General features: G+C 35.7%; 1 protein-coding gene across 1 annotated transcript in view; it reads right to left on the reverse strand.

Annotated features, from left to right (window-relative positions):
• RNF169 (ring finger protein 169) overlaps nucleotides 1–24,204 on the reverse strand; it is a 78,448-nt gene that overhangs the window by 16,706 nt on the left and 37,538 nt on the right. Inside the window, exons 3-4 of the mRNA XM_069469247.1 lie at nucleotides 9,912–10,058; nucleotides 3,344–3,462 (exon numbers count right to left, since the gene is read on the reverse strand). Of these exons, the coding sequence (XP_069325348.1) occupies nucleotides 3,344–3,462; nucleotides 9,912–10,058 (266 nt within the window). The remainder of the gene's footprint in view (nucleotides 1–3,343; nucleotides 3,463–9,911; nucleotides 10,059–24,204) is intronic.

Raw genomic sequence — 24,204 nt, forward strand, 5'->3', positions numbered from 1 at the left:
TACTGTTATACTCTATTTCAAAGAAGAATTTGAAGTGATTTACAGTAAAAATACATAAATGTTAAGCCTTACTGGAGAACAAAGACTATATTAATAAATGCAAGAAGGGCATAGCAAAAATTACTTTTAAAAAACTATAGGCCATTTTGGAAAGCCATGGTGACTGAATTGAAAACTTTGTCCTAATCCTAAACTTCCTGATAGCCGAAGCAAAAAGGAAAATGCAACTGGACATGGAGCTCTTAGGAAAAAGAAAAGGCACTACTAGCTCAAAAAGAGAAAGTTTTTCCAGGCTGAAATATAAGAAGAATTTGCAACCATGTTTTTAGTTTGATTCTGGTGGAGAAGAGGGAAATAAGGAATGAAGGGAAATAAATTTTTTAAAATAATTAATTAGTTGACTAATTAAACTGGTTTCCAGATATTTAAAATAAAATTTTAACTTTACAATTATATATCCTACTTATGGTTCAAATGGTTATTTTCAATTAACATATTTTGTGATTTACTTCAAAATGATCTTGGGTTAACTATTACTCTATTTACAAATTTCATTTTCAAAAGGGTGTAGAACTTCATTAATATGGCTGCAAAGCCCTCTTGACTTTGAATTTTTCAAATGAAAATAGGCTGACCTACTGGCAATACACACAGCCAAAATCTACGGATGCATTCCTTCCAAAATCATCATCCCATCAGTCATGCCTATTTACCCTTACCTCCATGCTTTTGTGCTTAAGAAAGAAAAGTTTATAAAGTAGATAAGAAAAACACATGGCAGATTCATTTGATTCAAATACAGTTGTAAAACCTTTAAAAGTGTTTACATATGCACTCTCTTCAGGAAAAGACTTACAGAGAAAAATCTATTCTTTTTTGTTGCTTAATAGACAGAAAAAGTACATTAGAAATATCCAAAAATTATAAACAATGCTAAATTTTTTATTATGGTAAAATATACATAAAATTTACCTTTTTAACCATTTTTAAGTGAACAGTTACACTGTTGGGCAACGATCACTATGCTACTTCTTTTTTTAATATATCCATATGCTACATCTCATTATCAGCACTAACAATTCTATATTATTTTCCTAAATAGAATTTGGAACTGAAACTGAATAATTTTCTTATCTAAGGAAAGGCATGTTCTAAATAAGAGATGCAATTCATTATATTACCATAATTGATTTTCCAACCTAAGGTTTCCACAACATCAGCAAACTATTTCCTAAAAAGATAACCCTACCAACTAAACCCAATTAATTGTTTTAATAATTATTCCAATAATTGAACTCAGCACACAACCTTGGATATCTGGAAGAAAATGAGCCCTGAAATCTAGAAATGTATAATATTGATTGCAAGAGTTTCTTAACAGTAAAATCTTAAATGAAATTTTTCTTATTAGTTAGTCCCAATGTGGCTCAATGACATAGGGTAAGATATACATATGGGGTAGGAGCAGGGAAGGAACAGATGTCCAAAAGCCATTTATAATCAAAAGCATACTCCTGTATAGGCTTTACAATTTTACCTATTAGAAAAGAATTTTCTGTATTTCCTTGCCAGGCATTTCTAACTAATGGCATATTAACCTACTATCTCCTCTTTAAAAGAATGAATTACAAAGGCATAAGAGTAGAGACTAGAATTGGTAATAAGTAATTCACCTGTTCAATAACTACTCCAATCAATTGGAACAATTTTCCCTTGGTACTATATTTGTATTTTAATATAAATTTCTTTTTTTCTAAATTATTTTAAATTATGAAATATTAATTAATCATAGAATTCATAAAGCAACATATTAGCTTCAGGGAGTATTTATTGTGGCTTCATTGGAATGAATAATTTGATCTTTTTCTCTTTTCAGTAGAGTCCTCTTATAAGCATTAAGATATGTCTGCTATAAATGGGGGGAAATCCATATACAAATCTAGAGCCAACAATTCATAGTCAAGTAATCTTGATTTTTTTTTTTTTAGAGATGGGGTCTTGCTACATTGTTCAGGCTGGCCTTGAACTCCTCGGCTCAAGCAATTCTCCTGCCTCAGCCTTCCAAGTGGCTGGGACTACAGGCATGCACCACCGGCAGCAATCTTTAATATTTTAACTTTAAAAGAATCTATAGTTCAAGTTCATACACACAATGCAAGAGTCCCATCTTCATCATAAATGGAAAGGATACTGGCTTACTTACTGGGTCCTGATTACATCAATCAAGCCTAAGTGGCTATGATACAGTGGCCATTCAACAAATGTCAAATGAGTGAATAAATATTCTGGGAGGGGCCTTCTTGGAGAAAGAGCTGCCGTTACCTATAGAAGGGAAGGCATTCAAAGGAATGGGAGATTTAGTGAATTTTACTCTCAAAAATAACAGAGGAAGATCAGACTACTCCAAAAGAACATATACAAAAAGGATTCCAAAGTAGAAACTATATTAGGGGTCACAATAGTAAGCATTTTATAAAATTCTTAAACTTTAGTGGCTTCTTTTTGTCATATTTATGAGTGAGTAGCAATAAAAGCCTTAAGATAGTAAGAGCCCAAGTGTGTGTTCATAAGGACAGCAAAAAAGAGAAATCTACTATATAGTGCTGGTGAGAAGGAGGAGCTGAACCCCAGGGACAAGGGTGAGGAATGCCAGCTTTAAACAAAAAGACAATGAACTGGGGTAAAGATTGTGTCTTTGCATCTCTATACCAAAACAGAACATGGCAAGTAGCAGCTGTTCACAAAATATCTGTTGAATGAATGAATGAATGAACGAACGATTTCTTCCTTCCTCCTATCTATTCATCCTTCTTTCCTCCCATCTAGCCCTTCATTATCCCTCAAACACCCAGCATCCATCCAATTCCTCCCTCCTTTCCTCTCCAGGGCCTACAAAGTCAAGGGATTCCTTGTCAAGGGTCTTCCAGACTTTCCTGTTTGCCCTCCTGAAACCTATGAAGGTATATTTTGGTCTAGGGCTAGGCAATGAAAAGAAAATCAACTCTGGCCTTACTTCCTTCTAAGAGTTTTAAAGTCCAGAGGGAGAGTCCATGGATATTGTTGGACTGAAGACTTTCTTGTTTCCTCCCCCAGGATAAAAGCTTCACACTTTGCAGCAGAGCAATTAGCACAATCCTCCTGAGAAGGGGTAAATGTTACTTTTCTTTAAAAATTCAGATCAGCCCTTTCTCCCTAATTCATATTTCAAAACCAGTTCCTACTTTCTTTTCTCCCCTTCCATCTTCCCCAAAGTAGCTACAACAAATACCTTTGCTCCCCCAGTCCCTTTTGCTCATACCCCGAAATGAAAGAACACTGACTGAATTCAGTATCAGTCTCTTACCCTGCCAGGAAAGCTAAGGAGTAGGAGCTGTTCTTGGAAACAAATGCCGAGCGATGTGTCTGTGTCATCTGGCCTCGAGAAGGTTCTTCATTCTCTGAGTCTGAGAGACGTGCAGGACACTGGCAGGGAGACAAGGGAGACAAGACTGTCCATTTGGGGTTCCCATGAATCTACTCAAGCTATAGTTTCAAGTCTCTCTCTTTCAGGTCACTTCTCTCTGAATTCCAATCTGTTTCCAACTGCCTCCTGGAGATCCGAATCTGAAATGTAGCTCAATATATCCAAAATCAAACTCCCTATTTCTCTTCTCTAAGCCCCACCACCAACCCATCTAGAAACCTCAATGCCATCTATGACTCTTTTCTTTCCCTTACTTCTAATTCATATCATTTGTATAGAGAGAGGTTTGGGGTTCCTCAACACTTCTAAATATTTTATTTCATTTACTGTTATATCAGTCCCATTAAAAGGAGGGATTATTATCTATCTGTCTTTTACAGATGGCAAACTGAGGCTCAGAGTAGTTAATTTGCCAGGATTATAGAGTTAATAAATGGCTAAAGCTGGTTCTTCAGAGCATTAGTCTGCATGCTATTTCCACTCTGTTCCACTCTACTCCTAAAATGTCTCTCAGATCTAACTCTTCCCATTTATATCATTGTCATTGCCTTACCTTAGATTTTCATCATCTTCTGCCTGGACCATTACAATATCTATTTATAGGTCTTGCTCTCTCCAGGATTTCTTCTCTCTAATACCCTCCATACTACCAAGAATTATCTTCCCAGAACACAGATAGAATCCTGTCATTCCCTTGCTTAACTTCTGGTGACTTCAGGATAAAGTCTAAACATCTCAGTCTGATACAATGACCTTCACAAACTAGACCCAACCTTCCTTCCTAGCTTTTCTCCCATACTTCCTATACATGGAACTCACTGAGCTCTAGCACAACCAAACTACTTTCTACTTTCTACATGTACCATAGTTTTTCAAAACTTGCATTCTTTTGAACATGCTACTCCCTTTGCCTAAAATTCCCTATCTGCATTCTCTGCCTATAAAAAAATACTTATTGGCCTGTCAGAGTCATTTAAAAATGTCACTCTCTCTGAAAATGCTTCCAAATTACCCTCTAGTTTTTTTCATCTTGTCTATACCTATTCATGTATCTTCACTTTACTTTGGAGTTCCTTTTTAGAGTCTTTCCATTTACATTTGAAGTGTCTTTTAGATATGCCTTTTACATACAACATAGTAAGTGAATATACCCATTATTCAACATGAGAGTCTTTTTCTTTTAATGGATAGCAACGAACCACACTGAACTATAGCTTCTTTGTCTTCTGCTTTATACAATAAGCTCTGTAAGAGTATGTGACCATCTTTTTAAAAAATTCCCAATACCATGATAAAGCAGGTAAAGAAAAAATGGCTAATCATCTAATGATTAAATGACTAACAAAGTGAGAGTAGTATATGTAGGCATGTAAGGCACTATATGGCTCAGAGCACCTGCATTCCTTAAATGCTTTGTTATTCTCACACAATAGGCTATACTTCTTTTTTTTTTTTTTGAAGACAGAGTCTCGCTCTGTTGCCCTGGCATCAAGCTCACAGCAACCTCAAACTCCTGGGCTCAAGCAATCCTTCTGCCTCGGCCTCCTGAGTAGCTGGGACTACAGGCATGCACCACCATGCCCAGCTAATTTTTACTATATATTTTTAGCTGTCCAGATCATTTCTTTCTATTTTTAGTAGAGACAGGGTCTCACTCTTGCTCAGGCTGGTCTCGAACTCCTGACCTCGAGTGATCCTCCCGCCTCAGCCTCCCAGAGTGCTAGGATTACAGGCGTGAGCCACCACGCTCAGCCTATACTTCTTTTTTTTTTTTTTTACTTTTTGAGACACTCACTCTGTTGCCCAGCCTAGAGTGCAGTGGCATCTATAGCTCGCTGCAATCTCAAACTCCTAGGCTCAAGCGATCCTACTGCCTGAGGGTCCCCAGTAGCTGGGACTACAGGCACACCACCAGGCCCAGGTAATTTTTTCTATTTTTAATAGAGACAGGGTCTCGCTCTTGCTCAGACTAGTCTCCAACTCCAGACCTCAAGCAATCCTCCCACCTTGGCCTCCCAAAGTGCTAGTATTACGCATGTGAGCCACCACACCCAGCCTAGGCTATACTTCCCAACAGTTGGCTTTTGAGAGAGAATTAAAGAACTATAATTTACAGAGAGGCATTCCAATTTCATAGGTTATCATTCCTTAGAGAACCTTGTTGTACAAAATATTCAGTGGAGAATCTTTAACAGCACTAACCCATTATCAAATTTTATATAATATTCTCTTCTCGACTCTAGGAAAAAAGAAAAAGCTTGATACCAATAGATTCAATAGGAGATAAATAATTGCAATTTCTATTTAAGACTCTCTTCATAATCAATTCAGTACTAAGTAAAATTCCAGCTCTATTACTTAGCTATCATTGTCACCGTAGGTTAGTTGCTGCATTTTTCTGAGCCTTGGTTTCCTCATCTATAAAATAAAGATGGCTCTGTCTGCTATATACTTTGTGATAAGCCATTAAAAGCACCTAGTACATTAGAGCTAACAAGTAGTAAGTGTTCAACAAGATAGATTTTATTTGTATTAATTTAAATACTATTAATCTTTTAAGAAAAAACTTTAGTTTTATAATAGATACATGACAATTTATTGAAAAATAAATTATGTTGTTACAAATAAATAGTTATTTAGACAAAAGCTATCTGACCCCCACATTTCTACTCCCACAGAACCTAGAGCCACAGGATAGGAAAATATTTATCTCTCATTTTTCACATTTGATAAAAATAAGTCTATAGCACTATGGATTCCTAAAATGGTACAAAGCATGCATAAATGAAATCCCTGAAGTGACATCTAAAAAATGTACCTAAAAAAATTAAAAGAATGATAATACCAGAGTTGGCAAGGTGTGGGAAAATTAGTTTAGTATTCTCGTGTATGACTGGTAGGAGTGTAATTACATACAAACTTTCTGGAGGGCAACTGAGTAATAAATACAAAAATGTTTAAGAGGACACTGCCTTTGACCCAGTCATTCCACTTTTAGTAATTTATTCTAAGGACCTAATGAGACAGGTGGATTTCATCACAATGGTGTTTTAAGATAGCAAAATATCAACAGGAGATTTATTAAATAAATTTGTTAAATAAATTCTACAGTCAAGAATATTAGGAGACAACTAAATAATGACGTGAATTCTTTATTTACATGGAAAGACATCCATGACCTATAGTTAACTAAAAACAGGCTACAAAACAATATGTACAATAGCCTGCATTTTCTGAAAAGAGAAACAATATATAGTATATATTTATATGTGCTTAGAAAAGAAGTCTGGAAGGATATTTACCAAAATGTTTATAGGAGTTATTTCTAGGTTATGGGATGACAAGTAATTTTTCACTTTTTGCTTTATAATCTTTAGTATAACTGCTATATCAAATTGTTTTCCAACAATTTGCATTACTGGATTATATGTACCATAACAAATTGTAATAAATTAAACACTGTACCCATTTTATTTTCATTCTGAAAAAATAATAACAGATGATAGTATCTGTTTCTAGAGTTAGCTCTTTCCTCCTCCATTCAAATTCAATTTCACAAATATGTGTCAAACACTTGTGATGTGCACGGTACTATAGGAGATTTTAAAATGAGTAAGACATATTTCCTATACTCAACAAACTTACAATCTGTTAGAAAAACACAAACACAAAAAAGACATAATGTAAGAGAGAATGAAATAAGTTCTATAAAAGTTACAAAGTGGAGAAGCAGGGTGGATGATGGGAGCGGAGAAATAAGTGAATCCCTAAAAGTTCCATGAATGCGACAGCTTTTGAACTAGACATAGAGAGATGAATAGCCTTTCAACAGATAAGCTGGGTGGCATTTCAATGAGATGAAAATGCAAGAGAAAAGATCCAGAGGAGGGAAAACAGAGTATACATCTGGGGGAAAGCAAATATACACTTCCTAGAGTTTTGGGGTATAAGCAAGGATGGAAAAATAAGCTAGAATCATATGAAGGAAGGACCTGAATGTTGGGGTGAAGAGTCCTCATTTAATTTCACAGTAAAAGGGAAAGCACTGAAGTTTTTGGGTAGGAGAGTGAAATGATCACTCTAGCTCTCCTCTTAATATTCCCTATATAAAAAATAATCCTTCAGCTAGCTTCCCACTGAGACCACTTAAGACTCTCTTGGATCTCCATTGAATATAGTCTTGGCTAAACTAAATGGAATTATTTGCTCAATACCAAAAACTCTTAAGACATATTTAAAGCAAAATTAGAGCCATTTAAAATCCTCAAAAATAGGGCTCGGCACAGTGGCTCATGCCTATAATCCTAGCATTTTGGGAGGCTGAGGTAGGAGGAACCCTTGAGGCCAGGAGTTCAAGACCAGTCTGGGCAACATAGCAAGACCCTGTCTCTAAAAAAATTTAAAAATGAGCTGAGTGTGGTAGGGGTATGCCTGTAGTCCCAGCTACTCAGGAGGCTGAGGCAGTAGGATCCCTTGAGCCCAGGAGTTCAAGGTTGCACTGACCTATGACCATGCCACTGCACTCTAGCCTGGGTGACAGAGCAAGTCCCTGTCTCAAAAAAATTAAATAAATAAATAAAAATAAAAGTCCTCAAAAATATAGAAGTGCATGGAAAAAAGGTGAAATGACAAAAATCTAAAACTTAAAGTGTTCATAGATCAGATTTTATTCAATGTAATTTTGCATAGAAAATTTTGCAAAACTGGCAACTACCAATAAACAAATCAAAATTTGTACTTTCTGATTCCTCTGAAGATTAAAATTTAGTTGATGCACTTGATTTCTATGTCAAAGATGGTAGCGGCAAATGAAAAAATAATTAGAGCGATTTCCTAGTCTTGACATCATTTAATATTAGAGAACCATTCCAGGAGAAAACCTGGATCTGCCAAGGCCAGAGACAGCAAGTTCTATCAAAGGACCATAGTGAAGGGTAAGCTCTCTCTATCAAGGCTAGTTTGTCCTAAAAAGAAAGGTCCTTCTTGGTTGTTTTGTTTTGTACTGTTGGGGTGAAGAGGCAGAGCTGCAGTCTTTACAGAAAGTATGGACCGCAGCTGGGGCTATTACAGGGTATCCCAAAAGTCACCGTACATAAGGAAAATGGGAAATTGTAGCTATATGTACCTTTATTTACAAAATATTCATTACAAAATTTTTCCTCTGTATGGAGACTTTGGGTCTCCAAAGTGTAGTTATGTAACATAATATATGCATAAGGCCATCATATATAATATCTTATTCTTGCCTTCCTAACTAAATTGTCTCCTTTCCAGTAGCAGTCTTTTCCCCTTTACGTTGTCTAATGTATAGAGCATTAAGAGTACCCAGCACTTCATGTTTGTTAAACTGAATCTTTCAGAAGGGTGAAACCCTACAAAATCCAAGTGGTTGTTTTTGCTAATAATTAAATAACAATTACTATTATCATTAAAAATTAGAATCAAAAGCTCCATATGCATGTGGCCAGTCAGCAAACACTACTACCCCAAGAAAGCTTAAATAATTTCAATTATCAGTTCAATTTTGCCTTTGCAAAAATTAAACCAGAAGCACAGAGAAATTAAGTAATCTGGCCAAAATTGTACAATTGGCTACAATGTTGGCATCTGTCTAAAAGGTAGGCTTCTGGTCCAGAGATTTTTTTTCCTGCTCTGCTATGTTGCCTATCTTTATATATGGTAAAGCTTTATCAATTCTAGCTAATTAGAAAGATAACCTGAAATACTAACAAATGTGAATTATGAAATATTTTAAAAGATATGAGTCTAAAGATATTCTAAGTACATACAGCAACAGATGATGCCCAATCCAATATGACTTACTATAGAAATAAAACTCAACTGTAATTATCCATTTGGGTATAATTAGTAGTTCCTCCAAAAGTGCTTTCTTATGTAACTTAAATATACAACTTAAAACCTTTCCCAATAATGTAACTTGGTAAATAAATAATGAAAAAATTCAGGCAAGATTTGGCCCCATTAGAAGTCTAATTAAGTTAAACTTAGACTTCAGTATCTAAACCTGCCATATATATAGCACTTTGCTGCTTAGGGCATTACAAAGAATAAAGGCAAGTAAAATACAAGCTCTAAGGAAGTCTAATTGAGGATAGAAGACATACAAAACTTAAATGTCAAATAACAACACATAAGTCAAAATGACAATACATGTATAAAACTTATCACAGTATACTATACTAGGTTTTCCCTCTCGCTCACCCTTTTCCCCGTTTCCTTAATCTTTCCACAGATCTCACTGTCCCATTCAAAAATTATTTTCTCCAGCTCTCATATGGATGCTAAGTTCTTCACTGCTCTTAAGCTGCCCAGTAAATGACTGTTACTGGTCTCATAGTTCACCAACTTGGGGCTTTTGGATCCATGTCACCTGGGTTAATTGCTGATTTATAGAGGCAGGTGTCCATCAAAAAGTTGATTTACTTACACATTCCAGATTCGTTTTCAGTACTAATGGCTCCTCTCTTTTTTTCTGTTCATCCATTTTCCTTTTCCCTGTTTCTGTATCCTCTGGTAACAGCTTGTGGATTTGATCTTCAGAGGTTTTTTCCTCTTGTAACTTTTCTTCTCTCAGCTAAAAATACATATTACACAGAGACAGTAGAGTTTTAGGCAACTCTATACTTAAAAACATCTTTTACTCTGCAGTCTATTAGAACAAACAGATCACATGGCAGTTTTGAGACTATTTTTCTTATCAAATATAGAGCCCTCCTGACTTTTAAGTAAATCTGCTTTTACTTGGCTTTTGCCAAACATATACTTCATGGCTTAAGATTTAACTGCTCTGCATTCTGGGGCAATATGAAACCATAAAAGCTAAGATAATACACATAACCAAAAAATAATGTTTATTCACATAGCCAAAAAAGCCTGAACCTAAAAACTTTCCTTATTCCCATAAGCCAGATGTAACTGCACTGGACCAGGAGAAGAGAAGAGATGACCACAGAAAGCCAGAGAAGCTGAGGTAGGCCGCTGGCAACAGAAAGAATGACTTATCACAGTCACAATGTCCTACATTTTTATGTTCTCATCTTGTGGTCACAGGATAGGTCAAGATACATAGCCTACAAAGAAATTTAAGGCAGAGGCATATGCTCTTTATTTTGGGGAGGAAACACAGCATTATGAAAATAGCATTGGCTTTGGAATAAAAACTTAGGTGATCTTGAGCAAATGAACCATCATTTGCTTGTCTCCAAAATGGAGACAATGCTACTTATTTTGCAGATATTGCTAAAAGGCATAAATGAAATAACAATATAATATAATTATTAACACAGTGTCTTGCTGTGCACTTATAGTAGTACAGCAAGACCTCTCTTTCTATTAATAGAAAGGCACTTTTCACTGCCTAGGCTTTTAATAAAATTTAAACAAGATAATGCATATCAAAGCAAGTATAGGCTACTAATATTTTTAATCATTCTGCTGGGAAAAAAATAAAGCTAAAGAACAAATAAGAAAATTCGTGATAAACTATGGCCTCAAGGTTTAAAAAAAAAACCAAAACTACAATAACAATAAACAACAATAAAATCTTAGTCTTATCTTTTCAGTTTCTGTAGGTCTGATTTCTGTCAGCCTGAACTAGTCTTTAAGATGTTAGTCTAATAATTCATGAGGTTATGAATACGCAAAGAGCACCATACACAATACTATGCCAGGAAGAGATTCAAATGAAAGAACGGGGCAACACAGCACGGTGGTTAAGAGCCTGACTCCTAGAGCCAGGTGACCTGGGTTCAAATGAAAGAATATACTACCAAAGCTGCCCAATGCAAACAAGAACACAAGGGAAAGGAAAGCAAATCCTCAGCTGGGGAAAGAACAAAACTAAAGCCTACGCTAATTGCTAATGTGAGATAATCAATGTCTTCTGAATATCATAGATGAGAAATTATTGTTCAACAACTTGACCACAAGCTACACAAAGGGGCATTTTACTTTTAGAGGATAGAGGGGCAGAGTGGCAAAAAAAAGAGAACAGGTTTTGGCATCATTAATAATTATCATTTACTGAATTCTGTGTGTCAGGAGCTGAGCTGCACTATATATACATTATCTCACTTAAGAAAACTAAGGTTTATGAGTTAGGTAACTTGTTCAAATTTACACAACCATAGGCCCTGGGGTTGGAATGCAAATCTAGGTCTATCTCAGTGGTTCTCAAACAAGGATTATTGTGCCCCAACCCTAGGGAACATGTGGCAACATATGGACATATTTTTGGTTGTCACAACTGGGAAACTGGAGTGTGTGTTATTGGTATCTAGTGGATAAAGGCCAGAGATTGCTGCTAAACATCCTACATGTACAGGATAGCACCCTCCAATATATACATAAACAAATGTTTCTATTTTTAAAAAACTAAATTTCCCACTTTATATATTTTAGTGTATTTTGTTTAATCCTTAATGGTGTTTACACACTATGTTCTCTGTTCTTTCTAGTGTTTAGAATTTATCCTTCTGCCTCATAATAATTTTTATTGCTGCTCTTAAGGTTTTTGACAGGAGACTGTGTTGCTGGCAAAACAACCTTTCCATTGCAACATTGGGTCACTGCCAATAGCCCGTCATTTTAACAAAGCTAAAACTTTACATAAGTAAAAAATTCATATTTCCATTTAAATCTTCATGTGAATCATGCTAGTGTTTTCTCTATACAGGGTTCTGTACAAGTTTTTATGCAGGGGGGAGCTGTCCTTTTGGGGGGTTATTTATAAGGATTTGAGAACTTGGTCTCTAGGAGAGTTTTTATACTGAAAAAGAAAAGGGGAGGGTCAAAAAGCAGCATTATAAACTAAAAAGTATCAATAGCTGTTGTTTACTGTTCCAGGCATTAAGTTTATAAAGCTTATCTCACTTAATTGTTAAGGATTTTGTTTATATCTATTTATTATCACCATTTTATAGACAACAAAAATTAAGACTCGGTGGTTATGTCCCAAAGTCATAGAGACCAAATATGGAAGAGCCTAGATTTTAAAGCAAACCTTTGACTTCAGACACCAGGTTTCTCAGACTCAGCACAACTGACACATTAGGCTAGATAATTCTTACTTGTGGGTGCCTGAGCAGTCTGAGAAGGCAACTTATGCAATACTTTTTTGGGGAGCAGGAGTTAAAGATAGAGTAGCCTAACAGGGAAAGACAGAGCCACAACAAAGTGCTACAACAGTTGGCTACAGGGATAATATGAGAAACTACATGAAATGCATCTCAAGACTGTCAGTCTGAGGTGAGAAAAGGGGAAGCATATACCTATTGGCTCCCACATCCCATTGACCAAAGTCTGCCTCACAGAGTGTTAAATATCCCACACACTGGCCTGTACAACCTAAGCTTCCATGGCAGGTACTGCAGCAAGGACAACTGAGAAGACCTAGAGCTAAAAGCAAGGGGCAAGCAGCAGGAACCTAAACTAGGAGATAGACTGAAGCTGCCCATTACTGTACATGAAATCATTTTTACTGCTTCCATTTTCAGAAGCCCATTACTAGAGAAAGGCTATTGACTTCTGTACATTAATCTCATATTCACACTACCAAGAATACCATGCAATTTTTTTTCCTGAAAATCTCTTTACTTTGCCTTCATTAATTTTTAAAAATGAACTTTAAAATCAAAGTATAATATACACACAGAAAAGTGTGCAAATCATAAATGTAAAGCATGATAAATTATATAAAATAAGCATATCTACTTACCACCACCAAGATCAAAAAACAGTTTATTACCAATACCCCATGTGCTTACTCCTCACCCAAAAGTAACCATGATCCTGGCTTCCAACACCATAAAATCAGATTACCTATTTCTGAATTTTATATAAATGGAGTCTTAATACAACTTTGTCTTCCTTCACTCAACATTGTATTTGGGGGATTCATCCATGCAGGTACACACAGTAGTCTGTTTACTTCTTATTTTGTTTTATTCTATTGTTTGACTATAAAACAATTTAGACATTCTATTGTTGAATATTTAAGTAGTTTCTAATTTTGGGCTATTTATAAGTAGGGTGCTAGAAATATTCTTCAGTATGTACGCATGTATACATCCTGTTGTTCTGTGGAGTATATCCTAGAAGAAAAGCTGCTGAGTCATAAGCTATGGTCATGCAGTTTTTCAAATTGGTTGTACAAGTTACATTTCCGCCTCCCCAGTGCAGGAGAGTGACAGTTGCTTCTAGCCTTGCTGACACTCATTTGTCTATTTTAGCCATTCCAGTGGGTATATACTGATACTTCATTGTGATTTTAATTTGCATTTCTCTAATGACTAAAGATGTAGAACAGCTTTTCATATGTTTATGATTTGAAAATCCTGTTTTATGAAGTGTCTATTCACATCTTTGCCCTTTTTTTTTTTTTTTAATAGATGTTTGGGGGTTTTTTCCTCCAGTAATTTGTAAAAGTTACTTATGTTTTTTGGATATGAGGCAATTGTAAGGAAAAAATATATACAAATATATTACTAAATGTATGGATATCTTATATGCATATGTATGTATATATACACTTATACAATGGCTTGCATTTTTCACTCTTAGTACAGTCATCCCTTGGAACACATGGGGGATTGGTTCTGGGACCCCCACATATACCAAAATCCATTCATAATCAAATCCCACAGTCAGCCCTGCAGCACCCACCTATATGAAAAGTCAGCCCTCTGTATACATGAGTTTTGCATCCTGGGAATACTGTATTATCGATCCACATTTGGTTGAAAAAAATCCACATATAAGTGGACCCACGCAGTTCAAACACGTGTTGTTCAGGAGTCAACTGTACTGTTTTTTGAAGATAAAAAATTCCAGGTTTTAATGCACTTCAACTTATCAATCTTTTATTTTCTGGTTAATACTTTTTGTATTCCATTTAAGAAATGTTACATACCCAAGGTCATGAGAATATTTTCCCATATTATCTTTAAGGAGTTCATTGTTTGACCTTTCAATATATAATCCACTTAGAATTGATTTTTCCATGCTAAGGCATAATCTGTATATGATAATATGAACACAGATGGAATATATAGTACAATGAGTTTTGTCAAATGTATATATCAACTATAACCATTTCCCTAATTAAGATATAGAACACTGCCACCACCCCAAGAAAGTCCTTTTGAACCCATTAGCAATCAATCTCCGAACCCACACAGCCCCAGGTAACCACTAATCTGATTATTATGACTACAGATTAGTTTTGCCAATTATAAAATCATACAGCATGCATTTCTTTGTGTCAGGTTTCATTCACTCAGCATATTTTTGAGATCCATCCATGTTACAGAGTTTTTTAATATTAAGATATTCCTTTATATGGATGAGATATATCCCACCATATGAATATACCATAATTTGTTTATCCATTCAAGGACATTTAGGTTGTTATTTAGTTCTGGACTATTATGAACATAGTTACTATGAAAATTTAAGTCTTTTTGTGGACTAATGTTTTTGTTTGGGTTAGCTAAAACGCTACAAGTGGAATTGCTGGGTCACATAGTACGTGCATGTTTAAATTTATAAAGCAACTGCCACAATGTTTCCCACTGTGGTTATACCATTTTATACTCCCAGGACCAACGCGTGGAAGTTTCACCTGATCCACACACACTCACTCTGACACTTGGAATTGTTTTTTTGTTTGTTTGTTTTGTTTTTTGAGACAGAGTCTTGCTTTGTTGCCCAGGCTAGAGTGAGTGCCGTGGCGTCAGATTAGCTCACAGCAACCTCAAACTCCTGGGCTTAAGCAATCCTAACTGCCTCAGCCTCCCGAATAGCTGGGACTACAGGCATGCGCCACCATGCCCGGCTAATTTTTTCAATATATATTTTTAGTTGGCCAGATAATTTCTTTCTATTTTTAGTAGAGATGGGGTCTCGCTCTTGCTCAGGCTGGTCTCGAACTCCTGACCTTGAGAGATCCACCCGCCTCGGCCTCCCAGAGTGCTAGGATTACAGGCGTGAGCCACCGCGCCGGGCCTGTTATCCTTTTAACTCAAGCCATTCTACAGGATGTAAAGTGATATCTTATGGTTTTAATTGTATTTCCCTGCTCTGGCTAACTATGCTGACTATCTTTTCGTGTGGTTAGTAGTGATCTTCTTTTGTGAAGAGTCTGTTCAAACTTTTGCTCTTTTTTTAAAACTTGCTAGTTAGATTAGCAAGAGTTCTGGGTTTGTTTTTTTTTTTTTATTTCATCTTGTTATGGGGGATACAGAATTGCAGGTTACATACGTTGCTCCTGTACCGCCTTTCCCCCCAAGTCAGAGCTCCAGGCGTGTCTGTTCCCCAGGTCGTGCGCCTTGCACCCATCATGTAGGTATATATCCCTCCCTTCCCCACCCCCCCTTCCCGAGTCAGCACCTTCAAGTGTTACCACTCCCCAAACGGTGCGCAATGCACTCAATGTGTAGGCATACCCCCATCCCCTCCCCCACCCCCCACCTCAGTCTGATATCCAATTGGTGTCGTTCCCAGATTTGTATTTAGGTGATGTTCAGGGAAACCAATTTTCTGGTGAGTATATGTGATGCTTGTTTTTCCATTCTTGGGATACTTCACTTAATATAATGGGCTCCAACTCTCTCCAGGAGAACCATAGAGATGTCGTATCTTCATCATTCCTTATAGCTGAGTAATATTCCATGGTATACATATACCACAGCTTACTAATCCAATCATGTATTGATGGGCACTTGGGTTGTTTCCACATCTTTGCTATTGTGAATTGTGCTGCTATAAACATTCGGGTACATGTGTCTTTGTTACAGAATGACCTTTTTTCCTTTGGGTATATGCCCAGTAATGGGATTGCTGGGTCAAATGGCAGGTCTACTTGAATCTGTTTAAGATACCTCCATAATGCTTTCCACAGGGGTTGCACTAGTTTGCAGTCCCACCAGCAGTGTATTAGTGTTCCTGTCTCTCCACACCCACGCCAACATGTGTTGTTTTGGGTTTTTTTGATAAAGGCCATTCTCATTGGAGTTAAGTGATATCTCATTGTGGTTTTGATTTGCATTTCTCTGATGATTAGGGATGTTGAGCATTTTTTCATATGTTTGTTAGCCATTCTTATATCTTCTTTCGAGAAGTTTCTATTCATGTCATTTGCCCACTTTTTGATAGGATTGCTTGATTTTTTCTTGCTGATTTTCCTGAGTTCTAAATAGATTCTTGTTATCAGTCCTTTATCTGATGTGTAGTATGCAAATATTTGTTCCCATTCTGTAGGTGGTCTGTTTATTCTCTTGACTGTTTCTTTGGCTGTGCAGAAGCTTTTTAATTTAATCATGTCCCATTCATTTATTTTTGTTGCTGCTGTGATTGCCTTGGGGGTCTTCTTCATAAATTCTTTGCCTAGGCCAATGTCTGTAAGAGTCTTTCCTACATTTTCTTCTAGAATTCTGATTGTATCACGCCTAAGGTTTAAGTCTGTTATCCACCGTGATTTGATTTTTGTGAGAGGTGAAAGCTGTGGGTCCTGTTTCAGTCTTCTACAAGTGGCTAACCAATTCTCCCAGCACCATTTATTGAATAGGGATTCTTGTCCCCAGAGTATATTCTTTCCCGCTTTGTCAAAAATTAGGTGACTATATGAGGATGGTTCTATATTTGGATTTTCTGTTGTGTTCCACTGGTCTGTGTCCCTGCACTTGTGCCAATACCAGGCTGTTTTAAGAACCACGGCCTTGTAGTATAGTTTGAGGTCTGGCAAATTAATACCTCCCATTTTGTTTTTGTTGCTTAAAATTGCTTTTGCTATACGGGGTCTTCTTTGATTCCATACAAAGTGTATAATTATTTTCTCTACGTCTGTAAAGAATGATGTTGGTAATTTAATAGGGATTGCATTGAATCTATAGATCACTTTGGGTAGTATAGACATTTTAACAATGTTGATTCTTCCGATCCACGAGCATGGTATATTTTTCCATCTATTTGCAAGTTCTGCTATTTCTTTTCTCAGTGTTTCATAGTTTTCCTTATAGAGGTCCTTTACCTCTTTAGTTAGATATATACCTAGATATTTTATTTTCTTTGTTGCTATTTTGAAGGGTATTGAGTCTTTAATTTGGTTTTCCGATTGACTGTTATTGGCATATATAAATGCCTCTGATTTGTGTATATTAATTTTGTAGCCTGAGACTTTGCTGTATTCGTTAATCAATTCCAGGAGTCTCATGGTTGAATCCTGGGGGTTTTCCAGATATAACATCATATCATCAGCAAAAAGTGAGAGTTTGATCTCTTCCTTCCCTATTTGGACTCCCTTGATTCTGCTCTCTTGCCTGATAGCTCTCGCAAGGACTTCCAATACTATGTTGAAAAGTAATGGAGACAATGGGCAGCCCTGTCTGGTTCCAGTTCTAAGTGGGAGTGCTTTCAGTTTTTCCCCATTCAGTATGATGTTGGCTGTGGGTTTGTCATATATGGTTTGTATCATTTTTAGGTAGGTTCCATCAATGCCTATTTTGTTAAGCGTTTTTATCATAAAAGGGTGTTGAATTTTGTCAAATGCTTTTTCTGCATCTAATGAGAGTATCATATGGTTTTTGTTTTTGCTTCTATTTATGTGGTGAATTACATTTATAGATTTACGTATGTTGACCCACCCCTGCACCTCGGGGATGAAGCCCACTTGGTCGTGGTGGATTACTTTTTTGATAAGTACTTGGATTCGATTTGCTAGTATTTTATTGAAATTTTTTGCATCTATATTCATGAGGGAAATTGGTCTGTAGTTCTCTATTTTTGTTGCGTCCTTTCCAGGTTTTGGTATCAATGTTATATTGGCTTGGTAGAACGTGTTGGGGAGAATTCCATCCTTCTCAATATTGGAGAATAGTTTATGTAGGATGGGCACCAGTTCTTCTTTGTATGTATGGTAAAATTCAGGTGTGAACCCATCTGGACCAGGGCTTTTCTTTTTGGGAAGGTTTTTTACTGCTGTTTCGATTTCAGTTCTTGATATTGGTCTGTTCAGGTACTCTATTTCTTCCTGGTTGAGCCTGGGAAGACTATGTGTTTCTAAAAATTTGTCCATTTCCTCCACATTCTCCAGTTTGTGTGCATAAAGATTTTTGTAGAATTCATAGATGATATCTTGTATCTCTGTAGCGTCGGTTGTGATTTCTCCTTTCATGTTCCTAATGGAGGTTATTAGAGATTTTACTTTTGTGCTCTTGGTTAGTCTAGCCAGGGGTGTGTCTATTTTGTTTATCTTTTCAAAGAACCAACTTTTTGTTTTATTAATTTCCCTTATAGTTTCTTTGTTGTCCTTTTCATTTAATTCTGATTTGATCTTAGTAATTTCTCGCCTTCTGCTGGGTTTGGGATCGTTCTGTTCTTCTTTCTCCAGCTCTTTGAGTCTATTCGTTAGGTTGTCTATTTGAGTTCTGGGGTTTTTTGTTTTCATTTTTTTGTTGTTGTTTTTAGAGACAGGGTCTCATTCTGCCACCCAGGCTGGAGTGGAGTGCAGTGATGTGATCACAGTTTACTTCAGCCTTGAACTCCGAGGCTCAAGCAATCCTCCTGCCCCAGCCTCCCAATTAGCTGGGACTATAGCACATGTTACCATGCCTGGCTAAAGCAAGAGTTCTTGATATATTCTGGATACAAATCCATTGTTAGATACAACATTTTGAGAACATTTTCTCCCAGTCTTTGCTTTGCCTTTTTATTTCCTTAATGACATCTTGAAGAACAGAAGTTTTTAATTTTGGTAAATTCAAAAGTATCAGTTTTTCCTTATGTGATTAGGACTTTTTGTGTTCCTATCTAGAAAAATCTCTGTGTACGCCAAAGTCAGAATTTCTTTCTTCTATGTTTTAGCTTTCACATTTAGTCTATGACTCATTTTGAATTAATTTTTACATATGATATAGAGATGACAGTGTTTTCAACAAATGGTTCTAAAACAATTAGGAGATCCATATGCACCAAAATAAACTTGGATCTATATCTCACATTATATATAAAAAGTAACTCAAAATGGATCATATACCTAAATGTAAAACCTAAAACTATAAAACTTCCAGAACAAAACACAGGAGAAAATCTTTGTGACATTGGGCTGGGCAAAGAATTCTTAGATATAACAACAGAAGCTCAATCCACCAAAGAAAAAATTTATCAACCGTATGTTTTTTATAGACAAAGCCTATCTCTGAATATAAACTGTATTTCATCAAAATTTAAAACTTCTGCTCTTCAAAAGACTCTAAGAAAATGAAAAAACACACAGACTGAGAGAAAAATACTTGCAAAGCATATACCTGATAAAAGACTTGTATCTAGAATACATAAAGATCTCTCAAAATTCAGCAAAAAAATAAATAACCTAATTTTAAAAATAGGCAAAGTCTGGAACAGACATTACACCAAAGAAAATATACAGAAGGGAAACACATGAAAAGATTCTTAACATCATTAAGTCATTAGGGAGATGCAAATAAGAACCACAATGAGATGCCATGTCACACCTCTTAGAATGGCTAAAATTAAAAAGAATGGCCATAGCAAATGTTGATAAAGGTTAAGAGAAAGTGGAACTCTCATACACTACTGGTGGGGAACTAATGTGGTAAAACCACTTTAGAAAAGTCTGGCAGTTTCTTTAAAAATTATATATACACCTACCATACGATCCAGCCATTTCACTCCTAAGTATTTACCTAAGAGAAAAATATATATATATATTTATACAAAGACTGTACATGAATGTTCATAGAAGCTTTACACTAGAAATCAACCCAAATGTCCATAAACAGGCAATTGGATAAATTGTGACATATCCATATAATGAAATACTACTCAGCAATAAAAAGGAACAAGCTACTGATACATAAAACAAAGTAAATGAATCTCAAAATAAATATGTTGAGTGAAAAAGCCAAACAGAAAACCATGAGCAACAAAAGAAAAAATACATAAAATGTACTTCAACAAAATTAAAATCTTTTGTGCATAAAAAGAACATTAGGTTTCTTTCTAAATAGCCCCAAGATGGATGGATGCATGGATGGATAAATAAATAAATAAAATATTATCAAGAAAGTTTAAAAACAACCTACAGAAGGGAAGAAAATATTTGCAAATCATATATCCGATGAGGATTTAATATCCAGAATACAGAAAGAACTCTTACAATTCAACAACAAAAAGACAACCCAATTCAAAAATGGGCAAGGACTTGACTAGTCATTTCTCCATAGAAGATATACAAATGGTCAATAAGCACATGAAAAGATGCTCAACATCATATGTCATTAGGAAGATGCAAATCAAACCACAATAAGATACCACTTCATACCCACTAGGATGACTATAATAAAAAATCCAGAAAATAAAATTTTTATACATAATAATTGTTATGTTATATATATATCTTATAGCACTTAAAAATGTTTGTGTCAGGCCGGGCACAATGGCTCATGCCTGTAATCTTATCACTCTGGGAAGCCAAGGTGGGAGGATCGCTCGAGGTCAGGAGTTGGAGACCAGCATGAGCAAGAGCGAGACCCCGTCTCTACTAAAAATAGAAAGAAATGATTTGGACAGCTAAAAATATATATATATAAAAAAAATTAGCCGGCCATGGTGGCGCATGCCTGTAGTCCCAGCTACTCAGGAGGCTGAGGCAGAAGGATTGCTTAAGCCCAGGAGTTTGAGGTTGCTGTGAGCTAGGCTGACGTCACGGCACTCTAGCCTGGGCAACAGAGAGAGACTCTGTCTCAAAAAAAAAAAAAAAATTAGTTTGTGTCATACAACCTTTCAATAAGTATGAAATTCCAACCAGCTTTCTATTCTTTTAGACACTACAATAAACATCTTGCATGAGAGGTTCACTCAAGGGAGTACTTTAGTAGCAGGATTCAATTAATCATCTGTTTGGAATCAGGAACTTGAAATTTCCATTAACAGCTAAATACAAAACAGGCTATTGGGCTCACTAGATTCTTGCTTCCCCGCCTAATTTTTTATTGTGGTTAAATACACATAAAAATTTAACATCTTAAAGTGTATAGTTCTATGATGTTAAATATATTCCTAATGTTGTACAACCATCACCATCTATCTTCAGAACTCTTTTCACTTATAAAACTGAAACTCTATACATTTCAAAATTGCTGAGAATAAATTTCAAATGTACTCACCACAAAAATATTAAGTATTTGAGGTGATTGTTATGTTAACTGGCTTGATTTATTATTCCATATTTTATTCATAAATTATAACATCACTTTGTACCCCATAAATTTGTACAATTAAAAATTGTCAATTTATAATTTAAAAAAAACTAAAATTCTATACCCATTAAACAATAACTCCTCATTTCTCCCTCTCTCCAACCCCTGGAAACCACCATTTTACCGTCTATCTCTTTGACTGTGACTACTCTAGATACCTCACATAAATGGAATCATACAGTATTTGTCTCTTGTGACTTGCTTATTTCACTTGGAAAAATGTCCTCAAGGTTCACTCATGTTGTAGCATATGTCAGGAATGCCTTCATTTTTAAGGATGAATAACATTCCATTGTAACCATATATTACACTTGGCTTATCCATTCATCCATCAATGGACATCTGGGTTGCTTCCACATTTTAACTATGGTCAATAACTACTATAAACATGAGTGTACAAATATCTCTTTGAGATCTTACTTTCAATTCTTTTGGGTATATACCCAAAGAAGTGGAACTGCTGAATCGTACAGTAATTCTATTTTTAATTTTGTGAGGAACAACCATACTATTTTCCACAGAAGCTGTACCATTCTGTATTCCTACCAACAGTACATAAGGGTTCCAGTTACTCTACATCTTCACCAACTCTTGTTATTTTCTCATTTTTTTGGTAGTAGCCATCCTAATGGTTATGAGGTGGTATCTCACTGTAGTTTTGATTTGCATTTCCCTAATTATTGCTGATGTTGAGCATCTTTTCATATGCTTATTGGCCATATGTATATCTTCTTTGGAGAAATGTCTATTCAATCCTTTGCCCATCTTTGAATAGGGTTTCCTGCTGTTGAGTTTTAGGAGTTCTCTACATTTTCTGACTATTAATCCCTTACCAGATATATGATTTGCAAGTATTTTCTCCTGTTCTGTGTGAAAGCTTTTTATTCTGTTGATAATGTCTTTTGATATGCAAAACTTTTAATTTTCATGAAGTCCAATTTGTCTGTTTTTTTCTTCTGTTGGCCATACCTTTGGTGTCATATCCAAGAAATCATTACTAAATCCAATGTTGTGAAGTTTTTGCCATGTGTTTTTCTCTATTTATAGTTTTGTGTTTTATATTTAGGTCTTTGATCCATTTTTCATTAATTTTTATGCAGTAAATCCTCACTTAATGTCATTGATAGGTTCTTGGAAACTGCGACTTTAAGTGAAATGATGTATAACAAAACCAATCTTACCATAGGCTAATTGATATAAGAATTAAGTTCCCACAGCATTATTTCTAGTCACAAAAACATCACCAAACTTCTATTAATAAATAAAGACCCAAAACACTTCTAATACTAAACATTAAAATAAATGCAAGCTATACATCCATTTAAGATAGATTAATAAACACAAGTAACATAATTACACAATTTTTGGCGAGTCAGTGAGTGACAACAAAGTGGTGGGTGGGCTAAATAAAGGAATAAATGTTTGCAAAGAGAAAATTTTAAGGAGCATCTCCTACCACTACATAGTTCAAAAATAACAATAGATATGGTGAGCTGGCTGAGTATTTTCGTACTGCATAGTTTACTGTTGTGCATTTGTACAATTATCATACACTTTACGAATTATTTTATAATAATTTGCATTGATTTATTCATTCATTTTCTAATTCGCTTATTCCAGCCCAGGGTCATGAGTGGCCAGATCCTATCCTGGCAGCTCAGGGCACAAGGTGGAAACAACCCTTGACAGGACACCATTCCATTGCAGGGCACACTCACACACACACCCTCTCACTCAAGACTGGAACAATGTCTACAGACAAGCCAGTTCACCTAACATGCACATCTTTGGGATGTGGGAGGAAACCAAAGTACTCAGAGAAAATCCACACAAACATGGGGAGTCAAACTCCATATAGACAGTGGCCTCACCAGGAAGTGATTTTTTTTTTCTTATCAACATTATTAATAAAACAATGTTGAATGAAACCACGTTATTCAAGGACCTGCTGCATGTGGTATAAGACAAAGGTCCAACTTCATTCTTTCACTAGATTCTTAAACTCTGTTCATGCAAGAGCAGAGATGCCTATACAATACTTCCCACCAATCCATATATCTTGATAATGTTCATTTCCCCATGTAAAATTATCTATCTTCATAACTGTTTATCAACATAATTATTGAATTTAGGTGATGGGTATATGTGGGTTCATTTTATTAACCTACTCACTTTTATGTCTGCTTGAATATTATAAATATTAAAAATTAAGAAATAAGTTATAATATCCATTATGCCTGTTAACAAATCTCAGGTGCTTGGTGATGATTAAAATAATTGAAGGGCCTATAAGAGCCTATGGAGTGAAAGTTCTGATTAGAGTCTTTTGGATGCTAAGTAACTACTCCAGAGTGTATATTCCCTGTTAGTACTTCAAATGTTAACTAGCCATCCTTGGAGTATAGAATAAAACACATAAACATACCATACTGTTTCAAACCAAGA

Source organism: Eulemur rufifrons, chromosome 6 (assembly GCF_041146395.1).
Source record: "Eulemur rufifrons isolate Redbay chromosome 6, OSU_ERuf_1, whole genome shotgun sequence".
NCBI classification, from domain to species: Eukaryota; Metazoa; Chordata; class Mammalia; order Primates; family Lemuridae; genus Eulemur; species Eulemur rufifrons.